The 21,362-nt window shown below is 28.4% G+C and overlaps 3 protein-coding genes across 4 annotated transcripts in view; 2 read left to right on the top strand and 1 right to left on the bottom strand.

The window, feature by feature from the left end:
- The window catches only part of LOC128391628 (rab3 GTPase-activating protein catalytic subunit-like), a 35,976-nt gene that overhangs the window by 2,499 nt on the left and 12,115 nt on the right, over positions 1-21,362 (bottom strand). The gene's annotated exons all lie outside the window — the stretch shown is intronic.
- Positions 734-4,245, top strand: LOC128391655 (probable serine/threonine-protein kinase DDB_G0283337). The gene is made up of 2 exons (XM_053351590.1): positions 734-1,128; positions 2,924-4,245. Exon 2 carries the CDS (start codon positions 2,971-2,973, stop codon positions 4,171-4,173), a length of 1,203 nt encoding a protein of 400 aa, XP_053207565.1. The 5' UTR covers positions 734-1,128; positions 2,924-2,970; the 3' UTR covers positions 4,174-4,245.
- Positions 7,901-15,684, top strand: LOC128391637 (slit homolog 2 protein-like). 2 transcript variants are annotated; one of them, XM_053351577.1, is made up of 4 exons: positions 7,902-9,174; positions 12,135-12,297; positions 13,178-14,542; positions 14,681-15,684. In XM_053351577.1, the coding sequence occupies exons 1-4, from the start codon at positions 8,242-8,244 to the stop codon at positions 14,842-14,844; spliced, it is 2,625 nt and encodes an 874-aa protein (XP_053207552.1). In that variant the 5' UTR covers positions 7,902-8,241; the 3' UTR covers positions 14,845-15,684. The 2 variants fall into 2 exon arrangements, with proteins under 2 accessions (XP_053207545.1, XP_053207552.1); XM_053351570.1 differs by having other exon boundaries at positions 7,901-9,174; positions 13,178-15,684.

The following is a 21,362-nucleotide window of genomic DNA, read 5'->3' on the forward strand; positions in this document are numbered from 1 at the left end:
ATGATTCAATCGTGAAACAATTAACAAAATCAATCAAATCAACGAGAAAAACTTTGCAAATTTGCAAAGGTAAATTGTAACAATTAGAATCAATCGTGTATTATAATTTAAATTGTTGGGAAATAAGAAATCAGGTCAAGTATAAGAAACTAAATTACCATTGGAAAAGTTGACTATTTAAAATTAAATGGTTAATCCAGTTTAATAGAAGATAACAATTAGAATTGTAGTTCAGGTCTAGATTGTTAATTCTGGAAAAGTTTATCGTTAAATTGTTGGACTGTTATTAAATTACAATTTAATATCTTGTCTATGGGAAATAACATCTTATTATCATTGGTTTAAATTACAGGGTAAGTTGTAAATTGTTATTTAGTTAAATTGTTGATTAACTTTACGATCCTTGAAATTTTTTTTTCATATTCATAATAATATAATAGCGAAATATATTGTTAACAATTTAGTATAACAAGAAACAATTGTTGATATATAACAATTTAAGGTTGATTTAGTAACATTGAAGGTTAATTACTATTGATTTAATTCAGTTATGAGATTATTAATTGCTTAAAGTTTATATTATTTAGTCTTAGGTTGATGCTGTTGTTTTTGATTATCATCAAATTGCTTGACCATTTTGTATCTTATTTTTTAAATATGAGTTGATTACCTTGAAATTAATTGTGTTACTTTGATTATGATTATGATTTTGTTGATTTTAACTCTCAATGTGAAAACAAAGCAACATGAATCAAAATTGATTTTTAACAACAAATTGATTATCATTAGTGAATTATTATTGTGTTAATATTGAGAGAAAATAAAATCTCTATTAATTTAGTTGATCATCATTACCAATATTCATCAGAAAATAATTAATAGTTAATGATTAGTGATTAGTGATTAGTGATTATTGATCATCATCAAATCAGGAGGAAACTTGAAGATTCTCAAAAGGAAACAGTTAATTGTTACTAATAAAATCAAAAAGATGATCATTTAATTGTTATTAAACAATGTATTTACATTCATCCTTTAAATATGTTCAAAATTCATGTTAATCAGTTGAAACAATCAGTTAATCAAGTGAGTTAATGTTGACCAAGAAAAAAACCTTAGGCCTAACAGGTAAGTGAATCTTTAATCACTATTTTGAGTCAATTTCACAAGATAATCTTAATTATCTAAACTATCAGTTTGTTAATTGTCACAGAAATTTAGTTCTTAAAACAATTGTCAAAAAACAGAAACTCAATTAACTTTAATCACAAATCTAAATGAACAAAATTAAATCATTTCTTTGGTTTTGTCGTCAGAAAAATAGATGGCGCTACATGTATGAATCAATTTCCTTTCACAATCAAGAAGTTAATTAAACAATTAAGGGATAATTAATCATATACAACCAGTCCGATTGTTGTAAGTTAATTAAATACACAAATTATATGATTCTATTATTATTGAATGTGATAATTGGTCAACATTTTGGCTGAAAACCACTTTTGATTGAAATTTAATTCTGTCAGCTAAATTATGATTGATTTAATTATAAAATCAAATGATTAAGATGAAAAATTAATTATCTGGTAATCAAAAGGTTAAATAGTGACCCAAGGATTAGATGTTATTGATTAACTAACTAAATCAATCATGAGATTAAGATAATCAATACAAGAAATTGAAACAATAATCAGTTATGATTAGTGATTATTGTACAATGAACTTAACAATCAACCAATAATCGTGTTCATGGTTTAATTGTCAAAGTGATTAAGATTAAAAATTCCCAAGTAATTATACTAATCAGACACAGTGGGAGATTTAATTATGACTTTTTTTTAATCACTGAATTTGTGATTAACTGATTATGTAAAAATATTCAAAATACAAACAGTAAAAGATCAAGAAAAATATAATAAAGTTACAATTGAATAGTAATTAACTAATTACGGAAGTGATTCAGTGAAATTTTTCACCAGATTAATAATTAAACTGATTGTGAATAAAATTATCTCAACAATTTAATACAATAGTTTATTGTTGTTTATTGAGTTAACATTTAAATTGTTGATTTAACAACTATATTTGATCAACGGTTGATTTTTATTAAGGAAAAATCAATCAATGGTCACAATTAAGGTTTTTTTGATAATAATAACTTAATCATTACCATCATCAAAGACTGGATCTAAATTAATAACAACAATTTAACCTTGAATTGATTGTTAAACTTGAAATGATAATAATAATGAACATCATCAGCGTTTAATAAAATTGATTGTAACTGTTAAATTGATTGTTGAAAGGAAAGTGATTTGATTACATGCTGTTAGTTGCTACTTAATTTAATTTTCAATTGTAATAACAATTAAAGGTAAAGTTTCCGGTAGAAAAATTTAACCAACAATCAAATCAGTTAATTCAGTTAAATGGATTGACTTTGATTATTCTGTATTTGTTTGGATTGGATGGAAAACAACAATTTAAATCTAATTACTCTTTATGATTTGCTAATTAAAGTTGATTGTTGGTTAAAAATACTTTGATAATGACAATTAACAACACGCAAAGATTAAATAGTTGATTAAGTTAATTGTAAACTTTTAAGTTCCTTTGACAATTTGTAATCAACTTTGTAACCAAACAATTAAACTTGATTGTAATTTTGACCTAAATCATTGTGATTTTAATTAAAATCACAATTAAATTGAACAAGGAGAAAGATGAAACAATTAATTAACAATTTCCTTAATCATTTGTCATAACTATTGAAAAGATGAACATTTTAATTGTTTTCTAGTTTATCATAATTAGAGATGAAAATTGTGACAATTAACATGAAAAACAACGATTTGATTTGAATAAAAATGTAACAATTTAATCAAAGACAACTAATTATCACAATCAACAATTAAATCAACAGAATTGAAAACATAATACTTCAAATGAAAGGACAACGGAAAGTTAAAAATGTCAATCAAATCAACATTTTTAATCACAATTAACTATATTTTCATCTATGGTAGTTTAATGGTTAATTGTGAGGTGATAGACAAGTTGAAGAGTCAACAATTAAGCAATCGGATCAAACGACAGTCAAATCTTAATTCAACATCAATAATCAATGGGATCTTATCGTCATCACAATTAATCAACAATCAAGAAAAAATTAGCCGGGAAAATCTAATAACCATATTACAATCACTCGAGATAAATGAGACAACAATCAAAGTTAATTGGAGATTACAAGTCATTAATCATCACAATAAGTCATCACAATTAAAGATTAACCCAGTTGACCATTACTTGCCTACAGAGTGGACATTGAGAGTACGTCAATTCGGGACTCTTTATGTTAAATTGCGATTCATATCCGAGATAATTAATTATTCTAGATTGTTAATCACTGGATTTAAAGATATTAATTTTGTTATCTCATCACTTCAAGATGGAATCGCTTATGAATTGTGTTTACAATCAGCTGAATTCCCTGTTCATGATAAAATTGATACAATTCTGAGGCGAGTGAGTATAATCAACAGTCAGGGTGAACCGGAATTGAATAACAACCAGGGTGGTGGTGGTAAAATGGTCTGTAAGGAAGTGGTCACTCGCCGGTCAACATGTGGTAATACATTGACACCAGGTAAGATTGCAACGGTAACTGTTGTCTCATCAGCATCAACAATTATAATTGTTGTGATTGTTGGTTGTTGTTGGTGTCCAAACAATAAGGAAGATGAAAAAAGTGATCAAGATGGACATCGGTCAGAAAATGATGAAGAATCAATTGAAGATGAAGATAATCAACCAGAAGTGAATAACAATAATAATACAAACAACAATCAAGGGAAATGGTTCAAATTGTTTAAATCATCATCAACTGTTACCACCAATCAATTGAATGACAATAACAATCAACGTAAACCAATTGGTAGATCCTTAATTGTTCACAATGTTAATTATGAGGATAAAAATTATTATTATAATGTAAAAAAGGTTGATAATTGGTTTAATTTTTGGCGGAAAATTAAATTCAATGATCAACCCATTTTGTTTAACAAACATTTGGAAACAATTAATATTGGATTTGATTGTCAACCAACATCAACAACAATTTACAGGCCCAAGAGTTGGCCACAAGATGAGTGGACAATTAAAGTTACTAATTAACTCCCTGATAGTGACTTAAATCATCAAATTGTATTTATGATCATAATTAAAAATTCAATTTAAATGATAAAATATTAGATTGTTTCAAATTATTACAGATTAATTGATTTATAATAGTTGATTAGAGTGAAAATAATTTAGTTGTAAATTGATTATAAGGGATCAATGAGATCAACAATTAGTGGATAGGGTTAATTAATGTATCTTTTGTGTGGAGAAATCAAATTGATTAGTTGGCATTTAGTTAATCAATCAAAGTATTTGATTAAAATGATTGATCATACAACTAAATCAACTAAATTTGTGATAATTTTAGGATAAACTGGAAATTGTATTAACTGTTTCCTTAATTTAAGACTCTTAACAATATGATTGTATGTTAATCTGATCAAGACGATTCTTAATTGTTGATAATTTAACATTCGTGAACAATTTAGACCAGAAAATTGTGAAGAAAGTTAATTGAACTTGTGAAAATTAATCAACTAAGAGTAAATCAGATTAACAAGTGATGATGTTAATTACAGAATAATGATTAACTTTTTTTTCTCAAAAGAATCAAATTACTTTAATTTAGACCTTTAATCTATTAATAAATCAACAATTAAATGAAATTATGAGTAGACAAGAAATGATACTTTGATTAAATTGTTACCATATACCATGGAAAAGTTAATTATGATCATGATTAAAGGCAAACAGATGATAGATTGTTGATTAACTGTAAATAAACAACTTGATTAATATTCAACAATTCAGATCAGAATCGTGAATATAAAGAAAGGTTCATGTTCAATGTTTCAACAATTAACATAACACTTTGATTATCAATATGAAATATATAAGAATTCATAATGTAATTAACATGATCGTGATTATGAAAATAAATCAGAATAACCGGAAATGGTCAAGTATCTTTTCAAGGGCAACATGAGGTGGGTCAAGTGTTTACACTGATTAAAATAAAGTTAATTACATTGAGAGAGAAAAATGTAATTGAGAATCAAAAATTTACAATCAACCCTATTGACCAGTAAGTAAGATTAATGGACAATGAAAATGTTTACACTGGTAAACTAATAAACAAACTAATAGTAAATCAATAATCAATTGATTGTAAATGATAAATTTTGATTAATTTGAAACTTGGAAAGGTCAAAATTAAGGGTTGATCATTTAACTATTGGATTAACATGAGTATCAGAATATAATTAAGACAAATCAATCATGGTGATTTAACATGGATTAACAAACCAAGAAGATAAACTTTGTAACAAAGTCATTAAACTTACAATTAGAATCTAAATTGTGATGATTAGGAAGCGAAATTAAGATCAACAATCTGAGAGAGAAAAAAAAGTTTTGTCAAACTGTTTTGTCAATCACTTTGAAACTGTCAACATGTTTTACTTTTTGTTTCAATACTGATTATGGATTGATAGCTAATCCGTTATTCCGGTTGATTGTCTATCCAAGAGACTGGGAAAACTTACACCGGAGATGATTCTTCATGGAATCAACAACCAGAATAAGTGATAGAAGAAAAAAAAAATCTATCAACAGGTAAGAACTTTTCATTGTTAATCTGGTGTTAATTGTTCTCATTGTTGATTAAGATAATCTATCAACCAGGTAATATTGTCTGTCTCTCTAAAGAGACAACAATTAAAAACAATGACAGATAGATTGTGATGATTGGTCAAGTGTCCATTGTGAATATTTTTCCTCATTTGGATTGATTTGATTAACTTTGATTTCTATCGTAATTGTTATATACATATAAGAGTTTCCAATTTAATTGTTAGTTAATCATTTACATCTAAATAACTTGTTACCTCTTAATTGAAAACAATAGCAACAAATTTAAATCACTTTCAAGGTTGATAATTGTTTCAATTGTTGTTTAAGTTAATTAACTTATCTGATTGTTCAATTTTTGATTCCATCTTAAGCTTATAACAAATTTAATCTAAATCTTAATCCAATAAGATCAATATCAAGCTGTGTTAAAGATGAAAACCTTGAATAATATTAACATGATTAATATAACAATCAGTTAATTGTAGTTGTTAAAAAAGGTATCATCGTAAATCAATGTACATGTAAGTACATTAAAAATATCACAATTAGTAAACAGTTAATTAGTAACAATCAATTTGATTGGTAAACCAAATTGTGAAAAAAAACTAAAATAATGAATAATTAAAGAGGCGATAGCAATTAATTGTGATAACAAATCACAATTAGATGGACAAGTTAATTGGTAATCAATTGGTAATCCAAGATTAAATTTGTAACAAAAAACACGAGAGGCATCAGAACACACAAGCTAAATTACAATCAACTAATTACATGTAAATTGTAGTAAATTATCAGGTGAATCAGTCGATTGATTTAGTGAGCAATTTAGTGAGCTAAAATTAACAATTAAAGGCAATTTAGTAATCAAGGGTGAAAGGTTAATAGCAGAAAGTGAAGTAGAAAAAAAATCTGATCCAAGAGAAAGTGAAATGATCAAGGCGTCAGTAATTAGACCTTTGATTATCCTAATGATTAGTGGCCTTGCCAATGACAGGACACACCTTGAGAGAGAGATAATTACATGGATGATGATGATGATAGAGAAACATGTTGCTGAAAAGAAAAAGAAGAAAAAAACTAAACCAAACCAATGGACGAGCACAGGAAATGAGCGCTAAAGTAAAGGAGGAACCACAAAAATAGCAACTGACCAACACACAAGCAGATGAAGGTGAATGGAGGTCAAGTGGGTGGTAAGAGATTAAGGTAATTAATCCTAATCAAGATTCAATTGTTTTGCCAACATAGAAATCGCTGGTTATCCCATGGATTAAGTATCGCTACGTTAAAGTGACAGTGAAAAGAAAAAAACAGAAAAAAGATCCAAAAAAAAAGGATAATAAAAAAAAGAAATAAAGAAAATGGTTCAGGTAAATTGGAGAGAAAAAGTGTTTTCTCAGAAGAAAGAAACAGAATCCAGGTAGATATAAAATCGGCTGGTGATGATAGAGATTAAGAATGGTGACAATAGTAAATAACTTTTTTCTACTATTATTTGTAGGACAAAAATCTCAAAGTATTTTATCTTCCATTGAGAATAAAATATTTGAACCATTTAAATGGTTCTCTTTCATTTATGTACAAAAGGTAAACACGTACAGAAAGAGAAAGAGAAAGAGAAAGAGAAATCGAGAGAGTAGAATTGGGTAAACAAGGAACATGCATAATCATGACCAGAGAGATGATGATGAGAATATTTTTCTTCCTTTGTAAATAACCAATGTATTGTTAGAAAATACAAACTATTACATTAGAAATCCATGTCTTGGTATTTCTGTTGTTTACTAACAGAAAAAAGCATAGTACCAATGATGGAGAGAGAGAGAGAGAGACTTTTAGGTCTAAGAAGATATTAGTTGTATCTCTTATTTATACCTTTGGATGATGAAAAGTATTCTCATGTATAATATTGTGAGAATAGGTGAGAGAGAAAGAAAGAGAGAATGAGTAAGAGAAAATGGGAAGAGAAAAGAAAACCAGTTTGTTAAAAAAAGAAAGAAAAAAGAAGAGGGAAAAAGATTCGGCTTTTTCTTTCTAATATAAAAAAGAGAGAGATGATGATGATGATGAGGAGAGAGAGAGAGAGAGAGAGAGAAGGAGATGAAAAAGTTTTCTTTCTAATCTCACCTGAGTCAGTTTCTTTTCATTCGTTGTCTTGTTAACTTATTTTTCCTCTTTCATGTTGTTGATACTCTTTGACTTTCATTGAGAAAATTATTCTCATTCACTAATTGTAATCAAACATTTTCACTCCCTTTCTTAATTAGTGATTTCTTAGTTTGACAATCAAGGGTTAGAATTAAATTCTAACAATTTCAAATCTCTTCACTATTTAAAAGTTTAACTCTTTCTCTCTCCATGTAGAGTTTACCTGATTTAGTATCATTTTAATATGACATTTATAAGAGATTAACATTTTTTTTTATTCGTTCATTGTTAATTAATTTATCTAAATCATTTGAAACTCATTCGATATTTTTTTTCATCATGTTGCCATTTACAACTAAAAAATTGTTCTCAATCAATAATCATCCCATCAACTTTTACTCATCTCAAACTGTGTTTACAATAATCACCATTCTAACAATTTTACCGGCAATCGTTTCAGGCCAGTGTCCGTGGTCCAATACAACTTACACTGACCTTTATCCTTCTTGTGTTTGTAGTTATTCAAATGTTCAAAAATTATCAATCCAATGTTCACCCGTTAATTTTACTCGTCTATTGGAGGCCTTACATTCATCGGTAAATAAATCAACACCAGTCTACGATTTATATGTAAACAATGCCACGACCAATGGTTCCTTGGTCAAGGGAACATTTTCTGGTTTGGACATAACCAATTTACACATTTCTAAAAGTCGATTGGCCATAATTGAACCCGAAGCTTTTTCTGGTCTCGAAGATAAATTAGTTAAACTCAGTTTACCCGATAATATACTCTCAGAGATCCCAATTAAATCACTTTCCACCCTGACAGCCTTAAGAACACTTGATTTATCTGTAAACAATATAACATCAATTCCACCATCAGCATTTATCTCTAATCAACTGGTAACTCTTAAATTAGCCGATAATCGTTTAGATACAATAGACCAATTTGCTTTCCAAGGATTGGAACCACATCTTAAACACCTTAACCTTAAAGGAACCAGTGTCAAAGTTATTCCAACAGCGATCGACAATTTAACCGCATTAGCGTTTCTCGATTTAGCCCAGAATCGATTAACATCTTTACCACCACGACAATTTGCCAATCTTCAAACGTTAACAGCTTTAAGCTTAGAACGAAATAAGATCAAAACAATCGACGACGAAGCCTTTTTGGGAGTAAACGATTCGCTAAGTTCATTGAGTTTACTCAATAATCAGATAAAAACATTTCCTTCACAAGCCATTTCATCTCTCACCGAACTACGGGTAAGTTTATACTCCTAATATAATCCAATTCTAAACAATCATCATCATCATCATCCTTAACTCCGTCATCATCATAATGATAACACACAAATGAGAAAACAAAAATTTCATCTCCTGATACGGTCAATCAATCCGTTAATTTGTCCGAACTCCAATTTCGGTTTACCTTTTCTCAACCCACGATCCTCTTAATCCATTTCAATTTTACTCCCTCAACAACAACATTTATTATCAGCTTATTATTACTTGTTGATTGTTGTTCATCAACAATCATCTCTAATCAAAGTTAATAGTAAATTGAACTTGAAACCAAAAACTAAGTTTGTACGTTACAAATCAAATAGAGAGAAAGTGTTTAGATGTGCAGGTTAAAATCCGCCAACAATTTAATTCATGATTAGAAATCAACAATTCAATAACTGTGAGTTGTTAACTCTTTCATTCTGATAATCATTTCTAATCCTCTCCCAGACCTTTACAATTTAGTGTATTTCCCAAGCCCGAAAATAATTCAATATCTTGACCATTGGTTGATAATCAATAACAATAGAGAAATAAATTGTTTATAAAGAAACTGCTTCTGATTTACCTGAGAAAATCATCACTACCCATCATTCATTGTCCAGTAATCATGGTCAATAATAAGCTGATGGTAAGGAAAGCATAAAATCATATAATCATTTCCTCAAGAAAAAAAAAGAAGAAAAAATTTTCTTTTCTTTTTTTATTCCATTTGTAAGGTCAAAGGTTTTCTGATGTTGTTGATTTTTCAACTTGCAAAACAAAACCGAGTCCACTTTTCTCATGTTACATTGAATCTTAATTGTTTACTGATCGTTGATTGTTGTTGACGTACCGTTGACAATATGACTTGATGGTCAAGGTAAAGGTCAAGACACTATTGACCATTGACCATTATTATCATCTGGTCATCTTGTTGTTAAATCAAATCTAATTGTTTTCCTTCAGGTAATTCTTGTTTTTTTATATATATGATTTTCTGATATTTGATCATTTCTGATCAAACAAAAATCAACAACAATCATCATGTTTAAATTGTTCACTTTTACTTTTCTTAGATTTAAATTATGATTCAATTTTTAAATCAAACAGTTTAGATGATTAAATTAGTAAATTTGATTAATTTAAATTCACTCAGTAATTTACTTTTCTCAAAGTCAATGTTAATCATGTTTATTATCATTTGAAACCTGAATCTTTACCTTAGCTCACTGAACTTACCCTGAAATTAATTCTTAAATTGTTACTGGTTGTTAATCAACTTCTTAATCCAAACAATCAACAACAACAAAAAAAGGATAACAAATAACAATTGAACAATTTTAATTTCCATAGACGTGATTATATTAATATTAATAACAATTATTATTGATTGACTAATCAATCAATCGACTAGCATTTGAAATTAAATTTCCTTGTTCCTTATTGTAATTAATATTGTTTTCTGATGTTAACAATTTAAATTGTGACGTTTGTACATAAGTGACATCGTGATCAATAAATTGTTACCAGAATCAATCAATTGTGAATACACACAAAATCAAATACATAGAAAAAAAACAATTGAAACTAAATTAACGAAACTTTTTCTTAATTATTCTGAAGACAATTAAAACGATTGGTTAACCAACAAAAGTATAAAATTAGGTGTGTGTATGTTATGTTGATTGTTGTAATTTATTTTAACCAAACATCTTGTTATGATACATGATTATGATTAAAATATGAATCAAATTAAAATAAATTGGGTGTTGGTAATTATTAATACAGTTACAAGAATCATTAACTAGTCACCATAGTTTAAAAGTTAATTTAACTAATCATGAATAATCATTATAATGATTAGATGGTGATGATGATGATGATCAATGAGTGTATAATATGATAATCTTAATCACAATCACATCGTAATTATTAAAATTACAATCAAAGTCTAACAGTGAATTTCCTGGCAGGTAGATACACATGAGGTGCTGGTGATAGTCTTATAATTGCTCAAATTTTCATAATGATGAGGATAAGATGATGAAGATAAATAAACCAAAACAAATGCTACTTTTTTTTTGAAAATTATTCATATAAAAATAATAAATTATATAAATGAAAACAACAGAGGATAAACTGGAATCTCATTTAAAGATGAAGAAAAAGGAAAGAGATGAAAGGATGATGAGGATGATGAGGATGCTAATGTCTTAAAATGAGTGAATACATATAAGATTGATTCGTGTAAAATATCATGTGTTAAAGGTTAATCTAAGCATCAATATTTAATTATATTGCAGAGGAAAATGATGATGAGTGACTAAGCTTAATCTACAGTAAGATGATGATGATGATGATGATGATGATGATGAGGCTTAAGATGATGACCAACTCAAGGTCTTTGGAAAACTTTTACCTGTAATTTCACCTCAAACACGAACTCATAACAAAAAGCATGTGTGCTAATGGTTAAGGTTAATTGTAAATGTAAACTTAAAATGTAATTAAACTTGAGGTTCACTTGATAATTCAAGATGATTAGGTTTTGCAAATGCAATTGTAAAAGTGTGAGTGGTTGTTTTTTATCGTACAAATTTCAGTGACCGAGAAAAAAAAATCCTATTCAATTGTAATTGCACAGAGAAAACACAATTAAAATCAAGAGTTGATTTGAAGAAATCAACAAGAAAAAAAGAGTCAACAGGTTGAGATGGAGATAATTGTTTTTTCTTGTATTGTTATCCTTTAGATACCTTTGTATATATATATCACAAAAGTGATGAGGATGCTCAAGGTGTGTGTGTGGGTTAAGAAAAGGAGATCAACTTTTGTTTTCAATTGTTGATTCCATTGTGTGTTTGTTTTACACTCTAGATCCTTGTCTTTTTTTTATATCATAGTTATCATCAAACTTTCACTTAATTGTTGCTGTTTAAATTGTTCAACAATTTTAGGTTTTGGACCTTGGATTTAATATAATTGAATCTATTCCGGAAGATGCTTTTCACAAAAATACCTTGTTAACGCTTCTTGCTCTTGATGGTAATCCAATGTCAACATTATCACTTCAACCTTTTAAACATCTCAATTCAACTTTAAGAGGACTCAGTCTTGGTGGTAAGTTAATTAGTTGATTAACTCAGTAATTTAAGTAATCAAGAGTGAAAGTTAATTGTAAACTTGATACACTCTTGATCGTGTTACCTTTTTTTTTGTTCATGGAAACACATTAGTTGAATACATTTATCAGAAAGGTAAATTTCTGCCATGATGCTACCAAAACAATCAATGTTAATTGTAGTCAAGTTGAAAATGATAATAATAGTGATTAGAATCATCATCATGAAGAAACAAAAAAAGAGAAATGATAAAATAATCAAAGTCAATTATAAAATGATATTAAAATAATAACAGAGGGTGAAAGATATTCCCTTAGGCTATATTGTTTTCCCTATGAGATATAATATTATTATTAGTCTTGAGATATTAATATTAATAGTAAAATGTTATTCAACTTTTGATTAGGTCAATGTAATTATAAGAAAGAATCGTAATAATTTAAGTATTAATACATTAAACAAACAATTAACATTTACTATTCGTCTAATAATTGAGCAAACAATCAAATGATTACAATTGAAAAAAAAGTAACACAATTTTTTCAATAGTTTTTGATTGTGATTATGATTTTAGATTAAATTTCCGGTATAATCAACATTGTTGATTGTGTTTGGGTTAAATCATATGTATCATCAAGTAAAGGTAATCAATCAGATTAATCAGTCAATCAATCACAATTTAACCTTGATTCCTATTTCGTTAGTTTTCCTGTTGATTAACTTTAATTTTGCTTCAGTTGGTTAATTTTTGTAACCAGAATTTTTTCAAAACCTTGTTAACAATACAAAGTAAAGTTAATGAGGAAAATAAATAAATAAACAATATTGTGAATAGTTAACTAATTTTTTCCTTTTCATTTGTTTCTCAACAATTTAAGGAAAAAGTTTAATTTGTGATTGTCAACTTCGTTGGGTTGTCCAGTGGGTTCGCAAATATGACCTACAGGTATCGTCTCGTGAACGATACCCTCAATTCTGTGGGGAACCAAGTAAATTAAAGAATCGTAATTTCCTTCAATTAACCGAATCAGATTTAAATTGTGCAAATGAAACAACACAAAACGATTCACAATCAACCACATCTTCACCAGCACCTTTATCATCAAGTTCACCATCTATCGAAGTGTCAACAGTGAGTTTACCTTTATCATCATCGACACAAGCAACAACCACAACTACTACAAATTCTGTTAATATAATAACATCATCATCATCACTTGTTAATGTGAATTCTAGTTTATCTAAATCATCACGACGATTACCAGTAGATTGGTCACCTGACACTGATTTAGATGATTCAGCTAATTATGTTTCATCGTCCGGAGTTGATTCTAACAATTTACTTTCACCATCAAGTGTTTCATCAATCGCATCTAATTCATTGTCGGTTAAACAACAAGCACCTTCATCCTCATCTCTTAATCCCTCTCCACCCAATGAAACGGAAATACCGGATATCCGTTTGTTAGCTGCTTATAGATGGGAATCATCAATAGTTCTTGAATGGGAAACACTATTGGAAGATTATACCAATGGTTTCCAAATATTGTACCGATTTTTTGGTTCGAAGGAGTACAAAAAAGGAGCCAAATTGGGTAAATCGGCTCGTCGATATGTCCTACCCCATGTGCCTTCAGGTGAATGTATAATTGTCTGTGTTGTTCCAGCTGAAGTTTATCGGTCCCATGGAGTTCATGAAATACCCTCCTCACTGTGCCAAGAGATTCGCAGAGATCGAACCAAGATCGCTGATCTAGATAAACTTGTTATCGGTGCAACAGCGGCAATTTGTGCGTTAGTTGTAATTGCAGTGATACTTTTCACTTGCTGCTATGGGAAGGATAAGAAAAAATCACTTCCCTCCTTACCACCTCCTCTCGCAGGTCCAATGAAACCAGATAATGAATGGGAAACCGTTTCAATGTATTCAGCTCGTTCCATACCTCGAGCTCGTATGTATCATCTTGATGGTACTTCAGCGTCAGCTGTTCACCATCATCCCCTTAATGGATCACTTCATAATATCCCACTTCATGATGATAATCGTTCACACATTTCAAACTATTCATTGGTACCAAATGGATATGGTGGTAATAAGGGAGGCGGTGTTGTTGCTGGACCTCGGCCAACTGGTGATGGACAATCACATCGTTCTTATTCAACTGCATCAGCTGTTGGACGCTTTGGTAATGCAAGTTTACCTCATAACGAACTATCAAAATCATCATTATCAGTTCACCCAGGTACCAATGCTGTAGCATATCATAATGGTGGAGGTAATGGTGACAATTCAAGGCACCATTTTTCCTCCTCGTCTAACAAAAAGAAAAGTAAAAGTTGTAATCGTCTTAACTCAACATCTTCCATTCATTCATTAACAGAATACGATTCTGACCAATGGGTAAATGGACCAATGATGGCCAAAATGACCAATGGAAATGCACCTCATCATCATCCAGCAAACGGTTGGAAAGATAATCAAGTTGATGTATATGTTGGTAAAAATCAATTGTTGGCAAATCCAATGAATGGAAAATACAGATAAACGATAATTAATGAATAACAATTAAAAACTTGACCACAATCAACTCTAGTTGACCTTTTTTTGCTGACCAATATCTTTTATATATTTATCATCAACTTTTTTCCCTCCTTTGTTGATTTTAAGTGTGGTCAACGACATAATGAACTTTTTACCGGTCAATCAATATCGTCATCATGTTCATCATCAAAGTCATCATAATAATTGCCTAGCTCATCATCATTCTCATCAACTAATCATTTATCTTCAAGATACCAACAGCAATTTATCAATTTGTCTTCCATCTTACTGTCAATTTTAATCATCATCTTCCTCTTTCGCGAATCATCAGAAATACCTTAAAAATCAATCACTTGTTGATTTGTTGATAATCAACAAAAAAACATCATCAACATATTGGGTTACGTAAGTAACATTTCAACAAGATCTGTAATTGTTATAACAATTAACAAAATAAATCATCTTGACAAAGCAAAAAAAATGATACAATTTATGATAAAAGATGAATAGGAAGAGGATGTAAGGTCAACATATAAGACTGACCAATACAAATGAAATGTAAACAATAATTTTCATGGTTAAATCACAATTAGATACAAACAATTGATGATGAATGGTTAACATTGACAATTAAAGTAACCATTGGAAAATTAATTGACAATCAAATTTAATTATTTGTTTTTTTTTCCAACACACAATTCAAAAACCCACATTACCGATCTGTACAATAGTTTTAAATTGTTTACAACTAAGTAAACAACAATCAACAAATGTATTTAACTTTTTTTGTAAAAATTTCTAACAATAATTTAAATAACAATAAAAAAACTCATTGAATCACAATTAAGACTTAAATCTTAATCAACATGCTAATTAACAAGGTGATAATATCAAATTAACTTTAAAATGTACTTCAGATAGTCCAACAATTAGAAAAGTTTGTTTGTTAATTCAATTAAAATGGTTGAAATTTATATCTAATTGAAAAGTAACAATTTAACCTTGTAAAGGAATAACAATTTACTATTATATTTGCTGGTGAAAAGTTAAAATAATGGCAACAATCAACTAATCAACAATAAATTGTTGGATTAGAAATGAAAACATCTGAAGCAGATTGTGATTAAAATTATCGTGACTAATCAACAGTTAGATTGTTGGTAATTTAACAATAATAATAAACATCCACTGGAAATGCAGATTAATTTAATAATAGTAATTTAGTTAATACAACAATCAAGGTAAACACAGAAAAAGAAAGATTCATGATTAACTTAATGGTGGTAATTAAGTTGATTATTATATTAAAATAATATGTTAATTATTGGAGGATATGAAAAATTCAGAAGCTCAAAAAACTTCATTGGAAAGGTGAAATTTTCATGGTAACCAGAATATTTATAAATCAGATTCTGGTGTTTATCTTTTGAATTTCTTGATTATCATCATGATTATTGAAGCAAATACAACACAAAGGATTCGCATTGATAACATATGATATCCAGGTAAGTTTCGGTTTTTTTTCAGGTGAGTTTGTCAACTATTAACATGTTGGTTGATGAAAAAAAATGTTTCATGTTAACACTGGCCAGACACTTAACAATCAATGTCAATGGACCTTAATCATTGTAACCTTAACAATTTAATCATGGATCAATAAGTTCAATTGATCCAGAGTTAAATTCATCTCAAAATCCAAGCTCAGTAATCAACAAGAGCTAATACAATAGTAGTTTGATATCATCATGTTGGTTATTAATTACAAGATAAACAATTTACAAAAAAAATGACAGTTCATTTGTGTAATTGGTTTATGATTAATGACCAATGAATTTAATCTATTGGATTTAATTAACTTTCATCAGGTTAATTCAAATACACCAACACAATTAACAAGTTAATTATCGGAAAGTTAATGAAATTTGTTTGGCATTCTTTTTACTCAACAACAATCAACGAGAAAAAGTTGATTGCATGATAAATAAAAATAACATTTATCATATGAAAGTTAATCATGATGGAAAGGATAACAATTTAATAACAATAGCTAAACAATCAACAATCAAATTACATCCAATTCTGATGGAAATAGATGTAAAAAATGACCACAGAAAGAAATCATTTTTTTCTCAACAATTTCTCATTTCATCACAATCATTTTAATCCATTGTAATGATGTCGGCCATTTCTCTCTCTCTCTCTCTCTCTCTCTCTCTCTCTCTTGCTCTCTCGGACGGTTATCTCACCTGAAGCAAAGTTATCATCATTATCATCAAGATTGAGACCGGATGCTTAGGGTCAACCATGATTATTATTACAAATGATTTAAAGTAAACTATCAGAAAGAATTGAAAATGTTCATTTCTATCATGGAACCGGTTGTGATGATGATGATAATGAAATTACAATCATCATTAACGATGATGATGATGATGAAAGTAAAATTTTCGTAAACGGTAATCAAATTGATAGTGAAATCCGTTTAATCACAATTAAACTTAATCATCAACCAGTTTTACTTTTCGCTTTTGTTTTTCCTATTGGAATTATTCTCAAACTTTTTGTTTAATGATAACTTTCCCACGAATTATTTTTTTTACTATCAATTCTTTTTTCATTATTATTAGTTAATCATGATTAGTTAATCATCAATATTATTTCTAAGGGCAATAGTTAACTTTCAATACAAATTGATTGGTTGACATCGTTAATCTAATCATTATATTAACAATTAAAGGTTTACTAAACGACAAGAATATGTTTCCTCTAATGAATTCAAATTCAGTCTCTAGTTGGTTCATGATTAATCAATTGTGATGCTTTTACCTTGAATTGAGTAACGGTTAAAATGATAATTAAATTGTCGTTAAACTCACAACAATTAAACAAAAAAGTTAATAACGTTAACGATATTAAGCAATCACAAAATATAATCAATGAATGAAAAATATAGTAAATGATTACCAGTAAACAATTTAATAATTGTTCATATTGTTGCAGTATAATTGTAATCGTAAATGCTGATGACCTTAAATTAATTTGTAAGCATATTGTTGATGATGATGATGATGGTCAAGATGATGATTAATATGATGATAATGACTATTATTGGTGGTGACCATGACTAACAAAAGTCTCAGTGAAAGTAACTTGAAAACAGGTTGATAATAATCATGTTGGTTACCTGTTGCTTTTGATAAATGTGAAAGAATGATCAACTTTACATTGGTCAGTCATGGTCAAAATTGACCGGTGTGAATCTCAATAATGGGTTTACCTTGATGATGACCAGAGAAATGATGAGAAAAAGGTAAAATTTTATCACAATTGCTTGTCTACCTGTTCAGATGACCAGGCAAAGAGTTTGAAGGAATTTTTTTTAATAATAATCATCGTCATCTTAATCGTCATGAATCATTTTCCATCAGCATCATGATTTAATCATATTGTTCATCATGAAAGCTTACAAAATCACGGAAGCTTAGGAAATATGATTCAAACTGATCCGAATCTAATCAAACAATCAAAGTTTTCATCTTTGATGTAGCTTGGAAACTTTCGGGTTAATTGTTTGGATTACAATTAACCTCGAATCCTTGAAATGCTAATTTAAATATAGATACAAGATTAGAACTTTTTTTGATGTAATTTAATGGTTAAAATTTTGATTGTTATATTACCCAAAGTTATCATCATTAAGGTTTGGTCGTTATTGTTCAACATTTAATTCAATTGTGATAATTTAATTAACATAAAAATCTGCTCTTCTCATTGTAAACAATTAAGAAAACACTATTCATCTTTTTGATACTATTATTACAAAGAGAACCTTCAAAAGTCAATGATTTAATTGTTTAACATTGATCATTAACTAATCAACCATTAAAGATTTGTAAATACATCTTAGAATCCTTGATTAACAATTAACTTACTTTCGTGAACAACTAACAAACAATTAACACACTAATTGTATCAATTTCAAGAGCGATTAAATTAAGAGAGAATGAATTTTGCTAAGAAAAGTGGATTAAATTGTTACTAATTAACCAACGACTCTAATATGAAACAATATATCACTTAGGATTAGCCAAAGAAACTTATAACTAAATTGTTACAATTAATTGAATGAACATAAATGAATTAAAATGACAAGATATAAGTAGGAGTTATAAATGATTGGGAGTTTAAATAAGTAATCGTAAGTCTTTAAACTATCATGAAATTACCTGACAATTAAGGTGATCATTATTATTTTTTTCTCGATTCAATTCAAATTTTAAACTTGAAATTAAGAGACTATCTCATGTTGAGATTTTCCTTAAATTGTGATCAATACAACAACCATTATTTATGATACAGTTACTGATTAATCATGTTAGTACATTTAGTTTAATCAAGTGATTAACTTGTTGTCAAATAAAATAAAATGATTAAGCCAAATAAAAAACTTGTACCATTAACAATAAATAAGATACAATGTTTCAAATATCAATTGTAAACGAGTATAATTAATAGTGATCATGGTTAATTGAAATCATAAGAAATTAGTTAATCGAGAACAATCAATTTAAAACATCAACACCTTGAAAAATTCAAGTTTCAAGTATTCAAATTGAAGCTTTTTTATATAAAAAAAAAGGTGATTGATCAACACTTTTAGTTTGATTGTCACGATTGCTGCTGATTGTAATCAACTAGTCACAATGTATTAATGATGTTTAAGATGAGGATGATAATATCAATGTGAAAGGTAAGATCAACAACCTAATTGTTACATAGGAATCGGATTCTGTGGGAAAACTTTAGATTCAGAAAGTTCAATTTACCTTTAAAACTGATTAGATTCTGATAGTGGAGGAAAATGTTTACCTGGATTTTATCATTTCTTATGATCATTATTTTCAAATTTCTTATGATGAAAAAGGGAGGGAAGAGAGATAAAGAGAGAGAGAGAGGAGATGATAAAAATATGAATTAATATCCAAAGACATTTTTTCATTGTTATTCCATGATAATTTCAAGTTATCTCTCATTTTTTTCATGATCCTCAAGCCTTGAAGATGATGAACTTTTCAATTGTTATCACAATCATCATTTAAATCACAAAGAAATGATAAAATAATGATAGTTAAGGTTTCAAAGTGTTGATGATAATGATGATAATATACAAAGATAAATTCTGGATACGGATGAGGATGAATTTTCATAGGAACATTTCAGATAATCCGTTTGATAAGCATGATAAATATTCAGTTGAAAATGTTGATATTTAACAAAAAGTGGTGATGCTAAATGAATATCATTTTGCTAAAACTCAATTGAATGTGCAACTGAATTCATCATGACTTGATTGAATTTTCAATCAATTCAATTGCAGACCATGAAAATTGTTTATTAGTAAATTGTTAGTGAAATTGTAAAGTTCATGATACATTCATTAAATGATTAAAACAAAAACTCAAATACTATGTAAATATTTGGATAAAAATTTATATTACTTGATTCACCGTCATCATCATGCTGAGATTGAATTGATTGTTGATTTGAAATTAATGAAAAACATAGAGTGCATATAACATGCATACAATTTACTTTAATTGTAAAAGCAATCCAATCATTTATATCATCGAATTGGTTAAATTACATAAAACGTAATCAATTGATTCCCTTGTCTCAATCAAAATGAAAGTGATAAATGTTGACAACTAATAATAATATCTCAACAATTAACCAAATCACTATTTGGATAAAGTGATAATAATCAAACTAATAAGTGTTACAGATTAGGTTATTGATATTTTGATGCTAAGATAATCCAATGAGCATCTTAATCTTATTCAGTTTGATTTGTTACATCAAATTGTTTTAATCTTTCATTTTATTATCAAATTTAATATCATTGATTAATTTTAATTCCCTTTATCGACATAATCACTATAATCACCGTGAGGATCAACACAATTAAAAGAGTAATAATTAAGCAATCAAATGGAGGATTAAGAAGGTAAATAGCCTAACTAAGCAAATAATTAATTGTAATTAAGACTCAATATCTAATATAAATAAGATTGATCCTAGAATTTGTCATTCTTACATATAATATGATAGCATGAGAAAAGGTTTAAGGGTTTGTTAAATTGTACACTAATTGATAATCACAATCAAAAGTTTGTTTGAAGGGTTAAATTGTTGGTTTATCATCAAGGTATCAAAGTGAAATAATTAGTTTGGATAGTGTAGTTAAAGAAACTGGATTAATAACATTGGATAAGAAATCAAGGTAAATGATCAAATGAAAAAGTTGAAATGTTACATTAGGGAGTAAACAACAACAAAAACAACAAGTACAATTTAACAACATAAGTGAGCCTCAACTGAGAGGGATAATCCTAGGGAAAATGTACCAGCATCATCATCATCATCATCATCATCTTAATCATCCGCATCTTCATGATCTCTTGAAAAGTGAGAGAGGGAAAGTGTATCTAACTTTGGGTGAAGATATGGGCTTAACTTGAAAG

The sequence above is a fragment of the Panonychus citri genome, unplaced genomic scaffold (genome assembly GCF_014898815.1).
Source record: "Panonychus citri isolate SS breed McGregor unplaced genomic scaffold, ASM1489881v1 Contig00011, whole genome shotgun sequence".
Lineage (NCBI taxonomy): Eukaryota > Metazoa > Arthropoda > Arachnida > Trombidiformes > Tetranychidae > Panonychus > Panonychus citri.

What these genes read in the sequence shown, in the direction of transcription:
- LOC128391655 (XM_053351590.1), top strand. Translation starts at nt 2,971, where the DNA reads ATGTCAATCAAATCAACATTTTTAATCACAATTAACTATATTTTCATC.
- LOC128391637 (XM_053351570.1), top strand. Translation starts at nt 8,242, where the DNA reads ATGTTGCCATTTACAACTAAAAAATTGTTCTCAATCAATAATCATCCC. An exon ending in CATCTCTCACCGAACTACGG is followed by an intron (nt 9,175 to 12,134) that starts GTAAGTTTATAC and finishes CAACAATTTTAG; the next exon opens with GTTTTGGACCTTGGATTTAA. An exon ending in AAGAGGACTCAGTCTTGGTG is followed by an intron (nt 12,298 to 13,177) that starts GTAAGTTAATTA and finishes CAACAATTTAAG; the next exon opens with GAAAAAGTTTAATTTGTGAT.